The 19944-nt window shown below is 36.8% G+C and overlaps 1 protein-coding gene across 1 annotated transcript; it reads right to left on the bottom strand.

Moving 5' to 3' along the window:
* Positions 1 to 6793: 6793 nt before the first annotated feature.
* Positions 6794 to 13399, bottom strand: PCK1 (phosphoenolpyruvate carboxykinase 1). The gene is made up of 10 exons (XM_074210330.1): positions 13283 to 13399; positions 12867 to 13137; positions 12261 to 12442; positions 11427 to 11630; positions 11141 to 11328; positions 9944 to 10106; positions 9248 to 9472; positions 9026 to 9157; positions 8330 to 8425; positions 6794 to 7862 (listed from the first exon to the last, which is right to left on the bottom strand). Exons 2-10 carry the CDS (start codon positions 13088 to 13090, stop codon positions 7408 to 7410), a joined length of 1869 nt encoding a protein of 622 aa, XP_074066431.1. The 5' UTR covers positions 13091 to 13137; positions 13283 to 13399; the 3' UTR covers positions 6794 to 7407.
* Positions 13400 to 19944: the final 6545 nt, after the last annotated feature.

The raw sequence follows: 19944 nt of genomic DNA, 5'->3' as shown, positions 1-19944 counted from the left end.
ACAATAATAGCCAATTTATATGGCTCTTTAAGGCTTTCAAAGCATTTTCTTTACCACAGCCTAGTGAAATAAACAGTGAAAGCATTATTCCCATTTTACAGATGAGAACACCAAGACTAAGAAGTTAACTAACTTCTCAGAGTCACATTAACAGGAAGGTTCTGAGCCAGCACTCAGATTTCATTCCTCTAACCTGTGGTCTTTCCTCTTTAGTCTTCTGGATATCACAGAAGATAGAGAGAGGAGGGGGCCAATATGAGATCTCTAGAAGCCCATAGAAGGCATCCAAGCTTACCACCTTTCATTTGACTGATTACAATGATGATGACAGATGATTAAGAATATGATGATAACAAAAGGCCCTGGATTTAGAAACACAAGTCCCATGTTGGAAGGAGTTTGCCACTTGTCAATCGTTATTAACTACTACCACCTTTGTGTCCATGGGAAAGTAACTTCCCCTCTCAGCCTCAGTTTCCTCATCTGTAAAAAGAAGCAGTTTGTCCCCAAATCCTATGATCTCTTAAAAAAATAAAAACAACAATAAAATATTTAGGTAAAGACTAGTATAAAAAAGTAGCCCACAGCAGATAATTGCTACTTCAATCTATTGGACTCCTGATCTCTGCCTAAGGTCTATGGACTCTGAGCTAATAATACAATAACACAGAACCAATTCAGTCCTGGTGGTTTCTTTTTTTTTTTTTTGGTTAACCTTTGGCACACTGCTCCTTACTCAGTGATGCTAATGAACCTGGGCAGTAGGAGAAAGGTCAGTGGGTAGTTGTCAAAATAAAAAACTGAGGACATAGGCAACAAAAGCAATGTTTCAGAAAGCATTAAACCCTATAAACAGTTCCCATGTCAACTATCTAGGATAAAAAGGCTAGCCAGGGTTTTTCAAATATGTGCAATTTCTTCTCAGGAATTCTTTGTTCTGTGAAAAGTAACTTAGGTAAACATAGATTCATAGACTCAAACCACTAAAGTTGAAAACAGCCCTGGAATATAAAATGTCAGAGCTAGAGTAGAGGTCATCTGGAGCTCTCTTTTTTAAAAAATGGATTAACTTACTATTTCTAGTATACTTATAGATTATATTCATCTTTGTAACTCCTATATCAGCTGTCCAGGATTTGCATATGCTTGGTGCTTAAGAAATGTTGTTTGATAGATTGAAACTATACCTGGAATAGTAAAAGACAGATAGAGATAGAGGTAGAGAGATCATTAAGTTGTCATGCTTCAGTTCACTCAAGGCTTCAACAGTCTAGTCATCTCTCTTCCTTTGCTTTAACAGCAGCTCTGCCCTGGATATTCCCATTTTCCTCCCTATTTACCCCTCCAATTCTGGAAACTAGATTCACACCAATCCTGTCATTATCTAGCACTGGGTTAAATAGTAATGGTGATAGTAGGCATTTTCTTGGTTTACATCTAATATTAATGGAAAAGCCTTTGATTTGTCACTATTATGTAAATTGTTTGGGGGTTTAGATAAATAATGTTTATTATATTAAGCAAAGTTCTACTTATTCCTATGCTTTCTAGTGCTTCTAACAGAAATAAGTTTTGGACTTTGTCAAAAATAATCTACTAATATAATCATTTGTTATTTGCATGGCTTATTATAGTCTTCCTCATAGCAATCTAATCCTGCATTGCTGGCATAAATCCAACACGATCATAATGTATAATTTTTCTAATCATGTTGTAATCTATTTGCTACTATTTTATTCAAAATTGTTGTGTTTAATTTTTCATTAAGGAAATTAGTCTATAGTTTTCTCTCACTGCTTGATTTCTTCCTATGGCACAGGAGTCCAAATCCAGCCTCAGACATTTACTAGCTGTGTGACCCTGGACAAGTCACTTAACTCCTATTGCCTCACATCCAGAACCATCTCCAGTTATCCTTATTCATATCTGGTCATTGGACCCAGATGGTTCTGAAGGAGAAAGTGAGGCTGGTGACTTTGCACAGTCCCCTCACTCAAATTCAGATTCTTATCACAGGACTCAGAATCATTCCCAAATTGGGTTCTACTTGGAGCCTTTCTCTTATCACCAGTCTGTGGTTCCTTCCTTACTGGGTTTTGCTACAGGATTTCTGGGCTACCTCTGAGCTGGATCCTGCCAGCTGGATCCTGCCAGCTGGATCCTTCAACAGTCACAAAGCTGGGCTTTTCCTAGGGTTCTTTCTCTTCAGCATTGGACTCCAGAGCTCCTACTCCAGGCTGTCACCCCACTGGACTCTACAGTCACCATGGGACTGTTTTACTCAGGACCTTCCACCTATCCTTGTTCATTTACTTCAAGATTTCCAGTCATCCTTCTGTTCAAGACTGGTTGGAAGATTCTACATTTGATTTTTCTTAGTCCTTTTTTAAATTGGTACATCTTAAAAAGTTTTCTGAGAGATGTGTGGGGTATCTGGACTCCTTTAGGTTCTAACATGCCACAAGTCCCTTCTCCAGTGCTTCTTTACTATACAAAATAATATAGTGGGGGTGGTTCCCAAAGAGGGACAGAGACAGAGACAGGAGAAATTAAAGAGACAGAGAGAAATAGAGACAGATCTAGAGAGAGACAAAACCAAAAATATATACATACACAGACATATACATCAAGACAAAGAGAAACCGAAATTGAGAAACACCGAGAGAAATAGAAAGACAAAAACATATATATATATATATATATATGTATATATATATACATATATATATATATATATACACATAGAGAGAAAAATAGAAATATATAAGGAAACAAACAGACATCTAAGCAAGTAAAAGGAAGATAGTATCAGAGATAAATTACAGGGATAATACCTTGAAGTTTTAGAGTTCCTGATACTTCTCCCAATAGAGCATATCATTTGGTACAAAGTTGTTGTAGGTGATGTAACAATAAGAAAGTTCTCATTTAATATTTTTATCAATGACTTCAATGAAGTCCTCCTAGGTATCAGATAGATCAATTTCACACAGGACATATATCTAGGGATGACTAACAGAATCAAAGTAAATAAAAACAATCCAGAACTCTATTAGAGTAATGTCTAATAAGATAAAAGATGGGTAGGATATATATCAAATAAATCCAGATGGGAGAAGTGTAATTAGAAAACCATTCTTGGGTAACTCAAGTCCCCAGGTGAGGAACTCTCTCCTCATTGGTGGAGAATGATGCCCCACATCTGCATAAGCAGCTCAGTAGGCTTGGCAAGCACAAAGAAGCTGATGCTCCTCTCTCCTACTCTGCCAGTTCCACCCCTGCCTTTCACATAGGCATTCGGCTTGGAGATTTAGGATTCAAGTTCTATCTATAAATGGTGACTAGTGTGCTGCAAGATCAATTCAAGTCCATTCTGTGACTATTGCAGCCAAAACAGCTGATGCTAGTCAGAGGACATCTGGGGAATTGGGATCAGCTCTTGGCATCACACTTTAGGAAGGACATTAGCAATCTGGAAGAAGTGCAGAAAAAGGGGATCAGGATGATTGCTCTGCCAGATGAATAAAATGTGAGGTAATATTACAGAAAATTATTTGGATTAAATGAATTAACCAAACCACTGAGGTAAAAATATTTGGGAAATACTGCAAGAATGCAAAATGGTGGTGTTGTCTATATCCCTCCTTCCTGAGCTAGGTCACTAGAGTAAATTGTGCAAAAGGTATGCCAAGGTATGCTCTGGAAGAGGCCCTGCTTCCCTCAATTGTCTATTGAACAAGCAAGGAATAATTCCCCCTTCCTGAGTTTTTTCTTGTCTCATGAAGGAGGAGGCCTTTATTTAAATAGGAATGATGAAGTCCCTGAAGTCATCCCATTGGCAGATGACTTTCATATAACAGAGAAATAGTTAATTAAACTGAGACTTTGATACTATCTGAATGTGTGGGACTCATCCCTCACTATAGTTCATCTGAAGAACAAAAGGAAGTTGTGTCCCATCATGTAGTGATCTGGAGACAGACTTGATCACTTCATTGAGCTGAGTGATGCTTGGTAGTATTATTTTTTCTTTACATTACTGTGATTAGGATCATATAGCTAGAGCTGGAAGGAACCTTGGAGGTCATCAATTTCAACATCCCTCTCTTTACAAATGAGGAAAATGAAGCCCAGAAACATTCAGTGATTTGACCGAGGTTTTCTTGATTCTGCTTATTTTGCTGAGTCAATTCATATAAGCTCTTCTGCATCTTTCATATTTGTCATTTCTCTGCAATAATAAACTAAGTGGAGCAGATGGGGTACCAGGCAAAGATTCATTTTCCTGAGTTCAAATCCAATTTCAGACACTTACTAATTGTATGCCCTTGGTCAAGTCACTTCACCCTGTTTGCCTCAGTTTCCTTATCTGTAAAATGAACTGAAAAAGGAAATGACAAACCACTCTAGTATTTTTCCCCAAGAAAAGTCCAAATGAGGACATGAAAATACAGACATGACTGAAATAACCAAACAACAAATCGTGAAATAATATTTCTTTATCTTCACATAACTCAAATTGTTCAGCCATTCCTTCAATCAATGAGCATTCATCTTATTTCTCATCTTTTTGGCACCATAGAAAGCCAGTGAGCATTGTTTTTGTGTGTGTGTGTGTGTCATTTGGCACAGTCTCTGCTATCAAGTAATCTATAGTTATTTTGGGAAGAGAAAGTATGTTATTCATGGGTAATAAGTTAAAAATTTACATAAAGTTTTTATCACCCAAGTCTTCATTTGCTGATCTTTAGCTTTGTAGGGTCTAAGGAGCAGGGCTGACTAATCACAGGAGGTGAATTGTGAACAATTTCCAAGAGGTGGAAGAGTTTAGTACAAGGGCAAACCATTTCCTAGTCAAATACCAAATAAGGTAGGCATAGCAGAGATAAGAAGGAGCACAGATTTTTGAGGTGTACAGAAATTTAGAGATCATTGGATCCAATCCCCTCATTTTACAGTTGAGGAAACTAAAACCCAGAAAGGTTAAATTACTTGCCTAATGTCATATGGAAAAGGGGAAACTCTAATAGGCCAGAATTCAAACCTGGTCTTCTAATATCAGAGCTCTTTCTACTATATTTAAAAATAAAAATTTACATTTTACAAATAAATTGATTGGTTTAGAGGTGGATGGGACTTTTGAGGCCTTGGAAAGTAAGCCCTTTATTTTACAGATGAGGAAACTGAGGCAGAGAGAGGTTTCATAATTTGCTTAGAGTTATACAGCAAGGAATATTTTTGAGGTAGATTTGAATCAGGTCTTCCTGGTTCTAAGTCTAGTACTAGAGTTGGAAAGCAACTCATAAACAATCCAATTTAAAATCCTCATTTTCTACATGAAGAAAAGCAAAACTTAGGGAAGTTAAAGTGCTTGTTCTTGCCATGCAGGGTTGGAACTGTGGCAAAGTTCCAGGGCTCTTGATTGCTTGTCAGCTATGTGTACCACTCTACCAGGGCTGCAGGGAACAAATAAACAAGCTTATTAGTTGAATTTCTCTATCTCTAGAATTCTCTATGGTCCCCATTAATTTTATAAGCCAGGTTAGAATTTAAAATAAATTCCTAGTTTTTTATGGAAATGCAAATATAGTACCATAATAACAAAACAAAAAACAGTAATTGAAAACCAGAGACAGAGAAGTCCCAAGTATGTGAAGAAGTAATCAATCTCATTAGCCTTCTTTCTGCTATCACCATTTTCCCTAACAAATTTTGGGCACCTTGACCCTCATTTTCCCCTATCTGCCATTGCTTTTTACTTACTTCCAGAGATTTTCACACCCCAGAGACATTTATCCTAAATGACAGAGATCTCTTTGCTTTGGTTCACTTCCTTGTTCTTGCCAGTCCAATACCTCACCTGGGGAGGGAAGGATGGTCAGGGCTGCTTTCTCTATCTCAAGGTGTGACAGTTGGAATTTACCTTGGAGTTTAGTTAGTCTGAATTAGAATCTCCTTCATACCATCTCTGGAGAGTAGTAATCCAAATTCTAGTTGAAGACCTTCAATGATGTGGAACTCACACTCTATAGAGAAAGTCCATTCTATTGTTGCACCTTTCTAATTCCTAATATTTAAAAAACCTTTTCCTTCTATTTATTCTCAATCTGCCTCTCTGTAACTAGCCCGAAGTGTTTCCATTGTTCCGAATTCTACCAAAGAGGGGTCAAAGAGAGCAGTTCTAGACTCATTTCTATTTAAGTCTCTCAAGTACTCAAAAAGAGTTATGATCTCTTTTACTTCATTCACCACCCCTTCACCAAGACTTCTAATTTCAACAGATCATCTGCTACTCCTTCCTTTCTTCCTTGACCTACTACCTTTAACCAATTGATTTAAAAATTAAGTGATCGTAATATGCCAAAGATTGTTTTAAGTATTTTGGGATACAAATACAAAAAGCTGAAGAAAAATTCTGTCCTTAAGAGAATTATATTTTAATAGGGGGAGACAGTCTAAGAAGAGGAGTGATGACCTGGTTGGGCATTTTTGTTTGGAGCATTGGCAGAATGGTAAGTGCAGTAACAGGGAATAGATTGGTATATCCTTTGCTTTAGCAAAGATTCATATTGAGTTGATCCTTATCCTTCCCCTCTTTCTTCTTTGTTTTCCTTCCCTCATCATGTAGCCCACCTCATTCACAGCCACTGAATGCTGTCATAAATATTTTCTTATTTTTCTTCCATTAGGGGTAATATTTCAAGCTTAAGCAAGGAATCTCTTTTATTGCCAACACCAGAGAGGTCTAGACATCTTTTTGCTCTGACTCAAAAAAAATTCAAGTCAAGTAAAATGTTTTCTACAAAAGAGTTTATTGAAAAATTTTATAGAACTGTGAAAAATTAGAAATCATAATAAATGTAAAGGATAGTATACAAAAATAATTTATAGATATATTATTAATAGTGACATTTAATTCTAGTAAAGACTAACCAGTAATCTTTCCCAAGAAGTTCTAAAGATGTTAAATATCTTTTAATAACATTACATACAGATGCATGTATACACAGACACACAGACATACCTATGTACATCTCAAGTATTTTTCTTTCTGAGTTTCTTTCTTAGTCCCCTGTGATATTGCTAAGATGAATAAGAGCTAATGTCTAAATGTTCTTAAAGTACAACAAAACATTCACCAGGTTGAATAATGGAGATGTGACTAAGATTTTTTTCCCTCCCAATCTCATAAGTTAACACCTTATCTGAAAAATTAAATCATGTTTTTCAGAGTTACTACCACGCTCATCAGTGCATTCATTATAGTGCTACCCTAGTGCATTCATTATGGTCCTACCCTTGGTGCCTGGTCATTTACCTGGCTAGGTATCTTAATTGGAAACTAGTCATCAGTTCCCCCTAACTCCAAAACACAGACAATCATACAAACAATCCACTCTAGCCTGATTACATCTGGCTTATTCTTTGTTTGAGAGCACTAACTTCCCTTTCTATTTCATAAGGCAAGTCAGTATTGACTTGAACTTCAAAGTATTTCTCAATGTCCTCCACCTCTTTCTCCCAAAACTCCTTGGAGATGCTGAAGAGCTCTATCATATTGATATCTGTCAGGCCCTTGAGATTGAAGGCCTCCTCAGAAGGGATGTAACCAATGGGTGTGAGCTTAGCATTGTCTTCTCCATCTATCCGATTGAAGATCCATTCCAAGACCCGGGAGTTCTCCCCAAATCCTGGCCAGAGGAATTTGCCTTCCTTATCCTTCCGGAACCAGTTGACATGGAAGATCTTGGGCAGTTTAGCAGCTGGGCGCTGAGCCATGCTGAGCCAATGAGCCAGATACTTTCCAAAGTTGTAACCAAAGAAAGGTCTCATAGCAAATGGATCATGCATGATGACTTTGCCTAGTAAACAAACAGAGTAATATGAAATGCACAAGAAATCCCTATTTAGCAACAGTAATTCCTGAAAGAGTGGGTCAGAATTTTCCAAGTCATTATAATAGCATAAGAGAGAGAAAGAGAGAGAGAGAGAGAGAGAGAGAGAGAGAGAGAGAGAGAGAGAGAGAGAGAGAGAGAGAGAGAATTATGGGGCATGTTTTAGAGTCAAGAAGATCTGATGTGACAAATATTAGCCATATTATCTTGGGTCAATTATACTATTGTCTCCCTCTGTACTCTAAGATTGAAAGTGATAGAAGACCTAACTAAGGAATTTCCAAAGATATGGACCAAGAAAAAAAGTATGATGTATAGAATGACAATAAGAAAAAAAGAAATGCCATACAAGGTTGAGTGGTTAAATATGCTTGATATTTTAAACACTGATAGAAACACTTGCTAGCAAACTCTGGTTTAAATCCCCCCCTTACCTCGGTGCTCAGCTGCTGCTGTTGCTTCTGACCGCATTGAGGCCCCAACAAATACTCCATGCTGCCAGCTCATGGATTCATAGACCAGAGGGACACCTTGAGCAAGAAAAAGTGTACTTTAGAGCTCAAGTCCCAACTCAAGTCCTACTCAAACACGTCAGTATGACCTGGAAATGACCCTTGGCCCTCCAAAATTACATCACTAGGACAGAGTTTCTACCCAGGTTCTACTGGGCTGGAAAAGTTGAAAGGACAGGTTTATTGACTGACCATGGGACAGTCATCCAAGGACCAGCCTAGTTACGTTTGTTTGTTCAGTGACTTAAACAGTACCTACAACGATTCTGTCTTTTCTGTGAAACATTGTTCTAGAAGCTAAGAAATGAAATTTCCAAGGGAAACATTAACCATTTTCTAGATTTCTCTAAAAGCCATACACTATGTGTGGTGGACAATGATAGGCTGATATTCAGGACGATCTGAGCTAAAATCCTGCCTCTTCTAATCACTAGCATTATGATAACTGTATGAATCATTTAAACTCTATGTAGCTGAAGTGGTTCTTCAGTATTCAGCTAAGACATACAGGCTGCAATCTACCCTGGTGGAGAGAATTACTATGTCTACAACAAGAAAATCATAGGTACTAATAATAACCTGTGTCTTCTTTTAATTATTAATAAAATTCATTCTTACCAACAGGTCTTCGGCCTCCAAAGATGATGGCCTCTATTGGAACTCCTTCTGGAGATTCCCAGGCAGGGTCAATGATGGGGCACTGGCTTGCAGGAGTGCAGAATCGGGAATTGGCATGGGCACAAGGTTCCCCTGGGCAAAGCAAGAAGAGAGATGTTGGTTAGAAGCATATATTAGGAGTAATTTAGCATGTACCTGAAGATCCAATTTGTGTGCTCTTACCATCCTCAGGAGTCCATTCCTTGTTTTTCCATGACTTAAGTGTAACTCCTGGGCCTAAAGGCTCATCAATGCCTTCCCAGTAAACACCCCCATCACTTGTTTCTGCCACATTGGTAAAGATGGTGTTCTTCTGGATGGTCTTAATAGCATTGGGATTTGTTTTCACAGAAGTTCCAGGAGCAACTCCAAAAAAACCATTTTCTGGATTAATAGCCCTTAAATTGCCTGAAAATTTTAAAATATTGAAATAGAGGTGAATATGAAATAAGTATTTATACTTAAAATGTATTTTATTTAGTTTTAGGCAAAATTTTTTTTTCTTTTTCTGGCCAAATTCCAAGTCCTCTTCTGTATTCCTCAGTTTTACACTAAAGATCCATTTTATTCTAGAATTAGGTTTGTTTTGTTTCTATAAAGCACTTCACTAAATTTCAAGACTTTTGAAATTCTTTTGTTCCTCAGACAGCTTTCCATTAAATATTTTGATGGATTATATATGTAAATAAATCAGCAACATATGGATTGTATTTTTAATCCAGATTTTTAATTATGGGAAAATTCTCTCAAAAATATATTCTTAAACAGAACCATTTCTCATGGAAATATTTGTAAATAATTTTAATGTTTTTAAAGGAAAAAAAAATCCTAAATTTTTGCCAAATTTCCACAAGCAATATGAAAGATCAAAATAATTACCTTGTTCATCAAATTTCATCCAAGCAATATCATCACCAACACATTCAACTTTCCACCCTGGGAGGGTTGGATTCATCATTGCCAAGTTGGTTTTTCCACAGGCACTGGGAAAAGCTGCAGCAAAGTACTTCTTCTTCCCCTCAGGATTTGTAATGCCCAGAATCTGTTGAGAAATCGAATCCTTAGAGAACAGCCATTCAAAAACCAAAGGAAGTGGGAGTCTCTGCTTCTAAACATTTGTTTTTAGGTATTATTGTTTCAAAATACTAAAGTTACATTAACAAAAGTATTGACTAGACTTTCCTTTATTGTAGTTTAGTCATTTTTTTCAGCTATGCCCAACTCTCTATGTCACCATTTGAAATTTTCTTAGCAAATATACTATTTTGCCATTGCCTTCTCCAGTTCATTTTACAGATGAGAAAACTGAGGCAAACAAGGTTAAGTGACATGCCCAGGGTCACACAGCTAGTAAATTGAACTCAGAAAGTTAATCCTTAATCCAGGTCTAGTACTTTACCCACTGAGCCACCATGATGCCCTCAGAGCTCTCCTTAGGTCCACCCTTCTCTGAAAAACCTTAAAATAGCCTAGACTATTATTTTGACATTCTAGCAAATGGAATTCCCCCATGAAACATGTGCACCATTTATGATTGATGTAGCTCCACTTTTACATTTACCCCTACTCTCAAGAGCTGGGATACTTTAGAAGGGGACTCCAAAGAGTTTGGTTCATATCCAAGGTTTATGTGATGTTGAGCAAATTACTTTGACTCTTTGGGTCTCAGCTTCCTGACTCGTAAAAGTAAGGGAGTTGTACTAGATGATCTCTAAATCTATGCAAAAAGTTAAAAAATGTTTTATAGAATGTTTTATCCTAGAGTTAAAAGCAACCTCAAAATTCATCTAGATCAATCTTTATACCCTCTACAAAACTCCTGACTAATAAAAAATCTGGCTTCTTTGGAATAAATTGTGATGGAGAGATCTTTACTTCATGAGCAAACTTTTTCAACTTTAGACAGTTCTAATTATCATTAAGAACTTTACATATAATAAGCACTCAATAAATGTTTGCTGAACTGAATTATGCCCCAATCTGCCTCCTTAAATTCCCATCATTAATTCTAGTTTTTTCCTTCAAGACCCATTACAGAATGAATCTAATATCTCATTTTTTTTGCTATCATCTTACCAGCATATGCTCAGCCAGCCAGCCTTCTTCCTTAGCAATCCTGCTTGCTATTCTGAGGGCAAAGCATTTTTTCCCCAAGAGGGAGTTTCCACCATAACCACTTCCAAAGGAAATAATCTCTCGGCGATCAGGAATGTGAGCGATGAGGGTCAAGTCTGGATTACAGGCCCAGTTGTTGACCAAAGGTTCTATAAAATAGGACACAGGCAAGTGAGTATCAACTCCTCTGAGTGGAGTTTGACTAAAATTTTGTTAAAGCTCAAACAAGGAGGTTCAGTGCACTTACTTTTTAAAGGTAAAGGGCAGCCTACAGAATGGAGGCATTTTACAAACTCCCCGTTTCCCAGGGCTTCTAAGACTGGTGTACCCATTCGGGTCATGATCTTCATGCTGGCCACCACATAGGGTGAATCTGTCAGTTCAATGCCAATCTTTGACAGAGGAGAACCAATGGGACCCATGCTGAAAGGAATGACATACATCGTTCGGCCTATGGAACAAGAAAGAGTAGATGAGAAATAATACAAACAAAATTCAATTTGAAGAATTCTCCTTGGTAAAGATGGCTAATAGCCATATGTGAATTATTTTCCACTTGAAATATCCTATCTTCCCCAAATAAACAACTATGATAAGTAGCTTTAAGTGTTTATTAAAATTAAATATTTATAACTAAACTTCACTTTGAATTATTATTTGGTATATACATATTAGGCAACTAGGTTAGATAGAGTACTGGCTGGAGTCAGGAAGACCCAAGTTTGAAGTCTGTTTAAGATGCTAGCTATGTATTCCTAGGCAAATCCCAACTCTTCAGTCTCAAATTTCTAATTGTAAGATGAGGATGAAAAAAATAGCACCTTCCTCCCAGGACTGTTGCAAGAACCAAAGGAGATAACATAGGTATGAGGAATTTTGTATATCTTAAAGGGCTATCATGATTATTATAATTATTAATATAATATATATTCTTCAGTAAAATATAATAAATATGCCTCTTTAGTAATTTTTGAATGTAAAATTTAAATTTTCAGAGGCAACTGATATTATGTTTCTGGCAAAGGTAGAATAATCATGGAAAATTATACTTATATCTTGTCATATTAAGAACTTTATTCACCTTTCATGCATCCTGGGAATCTGGCATTAAAAGCTTTCTCAAAGTCCTCCTCTGACATCCAACGACCCAGTTGGCTACTTCCAGTTTGGGGGATTGGAACTGTATCTCTTTGCTCCTGGGTGATGATGACAGTTTTGCTTTCAATTCTGGCCACATCTCTGGGATCAGTAAGAGCCAACCAGCTGGCAAAAGTCAAGAATATATATATGTTATTATTGCAGAAACCTGAGAGAATGGAATCTAAAGATAAATTTTAATATAAGTTTTGTACACAGGGCTTTCAATGAAATGTATAAAAATCTCAACTAAGAGAGCAGATGAAAAAAAATAACTAATTTAAGTGGGAAAATGGTTCAGAAATGAACTCTGCCTTAGGACCTTCCCTCCCTTACATCTCTCAGTTTTGACTTAATAAACATTTGTGGAATGAATGTATGTATGAATTAATGAATAAATGAGAACTTTTTTAAAGACTCAGGAGATTTCACAAATTATTATATAAATCATAGAATCATTAATTTTTCATTAAAAGTCCTTCATTCAAAGTTTCCCAGACACAATATGAGAGACTCTGGTTAGAACTTTCACAAGCTGTTTTTTCCTTACCAGTTATCATACTTCTTCAGCTTCTTAATCATTCCTTGTTCCACCATACAGTCGAGCATGTTCCTGTTCTCTTCTTCAGAGCCATCGCAGATGTGGATTTTGTCTGGTTGGCATAAGCGGGCATTGCTTTCCACAAAGTCTCGGACTTCTTGGGGTAAGTTATCCAGGCTGCCTTGGATGACCTGAGCAGAGTAGTTCATGTTATTCTGCATCTGGGGAGGCATGGCTAGGCTGGCAGAATGGAAGGGCAGGTAGAAGTGTTCTACACTCTCTAAAAGTGAGGTAACAAAGAACTTTCGGTTAGTTTAACACTGTCATTGGAGCTTCCAGCATTTCATATCACTAAACATCTGGAAAAAGAAAATGAGTTTGACATTTTAAAATTATAAACAGATATGTTTAAAAGTTCTACTTACAGCTCCACTCTTTGGAGGCTCTCAGAGAGTTAGAGCTAGACTTTTGTTGTTGTCTTCAGTTTCTTTCTGCTGATGAGTGTTTCTTCCTTATGGGAAGCTTGTGTCTGATGGCACACCCTCTTTCTTGTCTTAAATAGGCTCCAGGAAGGGGAGTCCAACCCCTGTCATCTAGGATGAAGGAGGCTTGGCCCTTACGTCAGAACAGTATCTTTTGGACAACTGCCATGAACTGCTATAGCAAGAACAACTTGCGACAATAATCAACAGGGGGTAGGGTAGTGTTAACACTTATCACTTATTTAACAGACAGCTGATTAATGAATACTAGACATTTTTTGTTGTTTTTTTCCCCTACATTGGACTGTCCCCAGTGAGCCTTGCATAACTTGTTGACTTGCTAAACTTTGACCTAGTTCATTGTGGAAAAAATAAATAAAGAAATAAATTAAACCCAACCCCCACAGAAGTCTTTCTTGAAAGGCAGATGAAGCTTAGTATATCGAGTCCAGAGTGGGTTGCAAAAGACCCGGACAGTTTGGCTTGTTGGCATAAGATAAAGCGGCTCACTTTTTATGCAGCTGCATAAGATTGTTAGCTGACTAAAAACTAGATTAGCCCATAGTCTAGTCCTAGAGCTATTTCCTCACCTTGGTCAAATTCCCTGAAGCCAGAGAAAGTCTAGAATATTGACCCAGGCTGAGAGTACAGGGATTTAGATCAGAGTTGCCTTCCTGATTAAGATCTACTTGAAAGGGACCTCGGTGTGGTAGAAAGATCCTTTCTGTCTGAATTCCTGTTCTTCCACCTACTTACTTTAGTAAATGTAAAGTGTTTTGCAAACTTCCAAGTACTATCCGAACATTAAATATTGCCACTCTGGGCCCCAGTTTCCTAAGCTGTAAAATGAGGGTATTGAGGAAGCTGACCTTTTAGGTGCCTGCAGCTATAAATCTGTTATTATTATTATTTTTGACAGATGAAAGAAATGGGGATCCAAACTTCTAATTTGGGGTTTGGCATTTTATACCTGTAATGATAGTCCTTGCATATTTTTAATCTACCTTCCCCCTCCTTCCCACTTGTGATTTATGTATATAACCTCTATCCTTACTGCAGCAGGTAGAATTCCCAGAAGAACTACAGATTTTCAAACCACATTTCCCCAATCTGAAATTATTAAATTAAATAGCTACTTGATTGCTGCCACCCCTGTCTCTGGCCTGCTCTGTTTCACCTCCAGCCAAACTCAGATTAGAGACCAGTCCAGTAAAATTTTGTTGACAATGTATAATTTGGGGGAAATCAAAGATTATTTAAAAAAGAAAGAAAAAGAATGATCTCCTTGGAAGCTAAGGGAAGGGTGGATAGGAGTGGGAAGAGAATTGAGGCAGAGGGACTAGTTAGAAAGTTAGTTCAGGAAAGAGGTGATGTGAATCTGGACTAGGGCTAAGGTTATGTGAGTAGAGAGAAGCAGATGTATATAGGAAATGTAGTAAAAGTAGAAATGACAAAATTTGGCAACAGATTATATATGTAAGGTGAGTGAGAGAGTGGAATCAAGTATGACATAAAATGCCGACCTGAATGATCAAGAAGATGGTGTTAACCTCAACTGTAATAGGGAAGTTGGAAAGAGGGAATTGTTTGAGCAGGAAGTTAATAAATTCTGTTTTATATGTGATGAGTTCAAGATGCCTAGTTTGCAACTGGTTTGCAACATCCAAGAGGTAGTTGGGGATTTATGATGATAACTCAGGAGAGAAACTAATGATGAGTATACAGATTTGCGATCATGGAATAGAGATGATGACTGAATCCATGGGATCTGATGAGAACACTAAATGAGACAGCATAAAATGAAAAGACAGCCCAGGACAGAGCCTTAGAAAACAACCATGGTTAGCCAGTAGGATAGATGAAAGGAGTAGTAGCAAAGGACACTGAGAAGGTATGGTGAAAGTGAGAGGAGAAGCAGGAGAGAGTAGCATGGGGAAACCTAAGGAGGAGAAAATATTCAGAAGGTATCAAGTACTACAGAGAGGGCAGAAAGGATAAGGATTGAGGAAAAGGCATTAGAATTGGCATTTAAAACACTGGTAATTTTGTAGAGGACTGTTTCAATTAAATGATATAATTAGAAGCCAAATTGCAAAGGATTCAGTAGAGAATGAGGGGATAGGAAATGAAGGCATATAATATTAATAGTGTTCTCAAGGATTTTTTACCTGTGGAAAAAAAGAGAAATATAGAATAAGAAAAGTTCTTTAAGGATCGACTGAGAGAAGGGCATGATTTTAGGTAACTGAAAAAATCAGATAAGGAAAGATCTATGGAGTATATGATGGTGGGGACAATCTGTTAGAGAAATGGCCAGATTCAGTGTGAATGTAGAGGGGTTAGCCTTTGTAAAGAGAAAAGCCACCTTTGCACCTGAAACTAGAGCGAAAGATGAGGAGGAGATTAGATGGAGTTCTTGGTGAATAGTCTTAATTTTTTTCAGTGGAAAAAAATGAGAGGAAGTCCTCTTACGAAATGATGATGGGAGAGGGTACTACAAGAGGCTTGAAGAGAAACAAAAATATTTGAAATATCAGTTAAGAAGAAAGGAAGGAGGAATAAATAAATAGAATCTATTGCAATAATAAAGGCAAGAGATGATGAGAACTTGATCTAAATGGTCATGGGAATGAAGAGAAGGGGTAAGGTGCAACCTGTAAAATCAACAAGACTGTTTTCATTATTATTATTTTTGATAGCTGAAAGAACTGGGGATCCTCACTTCTAATTTGGGGTTAGGCATTTTATACCTTTAAAGGTAGTCCTTGCATATTTTCTAATCTACCTTCCCTCTCCTTCCCACTTGTGATTTATGTTACTAACCTCTATCCTTACTGCAGTAGGTAGAATTCTCAGGAGAACTACAGGTTTGCAAAACACATTTCCCTACTCTGAAATTATTAAATTAAATTGTTGCTTGATTGCTGCCACCTCAGAGGAGGGGGAGCAAGTGAAGAAAAGAGGGGGAAAAAATCAAAAAATGAAACTGAAATTGCCCACCTGGGAAATTAGACAGATGGTGGTGCCCCACAATAAATAGTTTGGAGGAGAATAAATTTGAAATTTAGGTGAAGAGAGAATACAATTAATTCCTTTGGTTGACTTCAGTTTGAGATGATGATTACATCCAGCTGGAGATGTCCAGTAAACTTTGGTAATACAGGACTAGAGGTTAATATTAGATATGTAGATATGGGAATCGTTTGCATAGAGATGATAACAAAATTATGGAAATATAAGAAACAGAGAGAGAAGAGGTGTCAGTCTTGGGGGAATACTACTTATTAAACAGGATTGAGCATGATTCAGCAAAAGGCAGAGGAGATGGAAAGAAAAAAATAAAGACAGAGAATAATGTCATGAAAGTCAGGAAAGAAGAGGAGTGCCCAAAAGAAGGGGGGTAATAGAAAATATTAAAAGTTCTAGAAAAGTCAAGGAGGATGAGAGCAGATAGCCATTGAGATCCTTAGAAATTGGGAAAGAAATGTTTCCATCAAAGAATGGGGCTGGCAAGACAAATTACAAGGGACTGAGTAGAACATATACATATTGAGCAACAGACATTTGATTTGAGAATCTAAACTCATGGGGAGCAGTGGATAAAGCACTGGTTCTAGAATCAGGAGAACCTGAGTTCAAATCCAGCCTCAGACACTTAATAATTACCTAGTTTTGTGACCTTGGGAAAAAATCACTTAACCCAATTGCCTTGCAAAAACCAGAGGGAGAGAGAATCTAAATTCGCATAAAGAATTCCAACCTTGCTTGAATTTTAAAAAGCTATGATTTTCCAGACCAGTGAAAGTTCCAAAATCTGATAAGAAAGAAACTGTCCAAATCCCAAATCTCCAAGTCAAACAATTTACTTTGCGTAAATCAACTGTTAGTTTTTATTAGCTAGAGATGTCACTTGATAGATTAATTGATTAACATTCTTTTGGATGTTTTTGACCAGTAGAAAAACACTAAAACTGGGTTCCACTAAAATGTCCTGTGAAAATCATCACCTTGGGTCTATCTGGTCATTCAACCTTTATTGATTTTGTTATAAACAAATATTTACATTTTCTGCATTTACCAGACAACACCAATGTTTCTCTAGGATGACTAGTATTTTAAAAGTTAACTGGTTTTCCTACCTTACAATAGCTGAAAGACATGAATAAGAATCTAATCTTACTCATTTTATAGAGACAACTAACTATAGCTTGCAGAGGGAAACCACATGCACAGTTGGTTTGGACCATGCTGTTCCTTTTTCAATTCAACAAACACTTATTAGATACCTACTATATATGTATATGTAGGAGGAAAATTTACATATCTCAGTTTCAAAAGTTAGCAATATTTCTCAATGAAATTTTAAATACACACATACTTATATATGCATATATTTATTTATATATTTCCCTCAACCTAGAAACTGAATGAAACTCTTCTGTATATTTCATATTTGTATAATCCAATTCTGTTACACAGATTTTATATAAAGAATATTGTATAATCCAGGGTTATATTATACATTATGGGATCATAAAGTCAAGACTGAAATGCATCTTGGAGACCATCTGATCCAATTCTTGTTTTATAGATGACATAAGGATATTGTGGCCCAAGAAGTAAAGTGACTTTCTCAATATCAGGAAGGAATTAAGAGAGTTAGGGTTTGAACCTAAATTCCCTATCTTCAGATATAGCACTTTTTTCATTGCAACCCCCATAGAAGTAGCTCCAAATATTTCTTTTCATTTTGGAAATGATAATACCTTTCTCAAATAATACCAAAATGTCATTTGGACTCAAAAATCATAAAACTATCAATTTATACTAAGAAAAAGTAGAAAATGAAAGTTTTTGAAAAAGGAAACTTAATGTCATACTATATCATATTAAAATGAAATCCATCCTTTTTCCTTTTTGATCAGACCCCACTTTTTTCAGTATAGCTCTCCAAGCAGGTTCTGAAGGATAGAAGCCAATTATGAGAACCCTCTCAAATCCCAAAGTATCTGCTCCTTAAGCAGCTAGGCTGGGCCCTCTCCAAAGGACAAGTATCTTATCCTGGCTTTTCCTCATCAAAGTTAGGGTTGAAAAAAGGCAGGTCAGGGGATAAGCAGGGGAGGGAGGAAGGGGGAAGGCTGCGTATCAACCCTCATTGAGATTGTTTTTGTTTTTCTAACCCATTCTGCTAGAAGCAACTGGGTCTCCTAAAGTAGGTAGCATTGCTTAAGTGTCAGAAAAGAGTATAATCAGTAACATCTGAAGCCCAGTCCATTTTCTTCAGCTGTAGACTACTCCTATCATCTATCAGCCTTCTGCATTCTTGGAGACGATCTCTACTGGGCATTTAACAAATTGAGTTGGAAATCACTTTAGTTTCTCCAAGCAGATGTACTTTACCTGAAAAAAAGAAGTAAAATTCAGAGGCTGCTACTGAAGCCTAAAGCTAACAATTGATGGAAAGATATGTGTGTGCATGTGTGCACATGCACACATGTATGCAAGCTCTCACCTTTAAGAATTTAAAAAAATGTAATGAAAGTCCAAAGTGGCAAAAACAATGTACCAACTTCCTCTTTAGATTCCTTACAAAAAGTCCTGGCTTATAATATGGGTTAACAGAAAGCTCCCAGAAAACCAGAGATGACAAAAAAGTAGGCAGTTAGATTTTGTAATATCTAGTTTAAAACAGGGAGAAATAAAGGTGATGAATTATTATGGTCTGAGTTTAGAATTTTTGATTTTCATTAACTGAAAGATTTAAGATTAGTTGTAGTAATTAAATGTCCCCCAAAAGTTAGACTTATTGGTATCTATGGCATTAATTGATCCTTTAAGTGAATTTAAATCCTCTGGTGGCATTTTTTCTTATTCAAAAAGTCATTAATCATGATCAAAGGGACAATGTCATTTCTATTAGACAACACCAGTTTTTTAGTTCCTTCAACTTCTCTACTTGAAGAAGTAACATTTCTAGATTTATTGACTCCTTGAATATATTTAAGGGGTATAATTTTACTTGAAAATATGTAAATGATTTTGAAAACAGGAGAAAATGAGCTTCAGGGAGGGGGATTACGGATCTATGTGAGTTAATTTTGGATGAAGAAATCACCAGGCTCTCTGACTCAGGGAGATAAGGAAAGGCTTAAATTTAATTCATAGATTGCAGTAAAAGTTCTAAAGTTACTACACAAGGTTTACAAGTTGCTACAAAAAGTTCATAAGTTATTACAAAAGGTTCACAAGTTATTTTTTAATATTAAGGACAAAAAGATTTATTTAATATTGCTAAAAGCTATAGGGAAAGAGAGACCAAAGGATAAGAAACCACTGGTTCCTAAACTACCTAAAAAATCTAGTTTTGATTCTTGTCCTTGGTCATTGAAGGCCAAAATGACATCACCATGTTAGAGATTTATAGTGTGTCCAACTATGGCTGATCAAACAGATACAAGCCCAGAATGCTCTATCACAGGTCTGATACAAATAGTCCATACAAACACCTGGAATGCTAATTCTAAATTTTCATAGCTCCTGTTTCCTTTGACCTGCATCCATTCTTCCTTGTTCATATATGTGGTCACAACATGCTGATGGGCCTG

Source organism: Macrotis lagotis, chromosome 1 (genome assembly GCF_037893015.1).
Source record: "Macrotis lagotis isolate mMagLag1 chromosome 1, bilby.v1.9.chrom.fasta, whole genome shotgun sequence".
Lineage (NCBI taxonomy): Eukaryota > Metazoa > Chordata > Mammalia > Peramelemorphia > Peramelidae > Macrotis > Macrotis lagotis.
Note: the sequence above shows the minus strand (reverse complement) of the source record. Positions and strands in the feature narration are given on the sequence as shown.

Bases quoted from the DNA above. Each gene is read 5' to 3' on its own strand.
- PCK1 (XM_074210330.1), bottom strand. From the start codon at position 13,090: ATGCCTCCCCAGATGCAGAATAACATGAACTACTCTGCTCAGGTCATC. The intron at 11,329-11,426 runs GTAAGTGCACTG...CCTATTTTATAG, and splicing joins CTGCCCTTTACCTTTAAAAA to AACCTTTGGTCAACAACTGG. The intron at 10,107-11,140 runs GTAAGATGATAG...ATTTCTCAACAG, and splicing joins GGCTGGCTGAGCATATGCTG to ATTCTGGGCATTACAAATCC.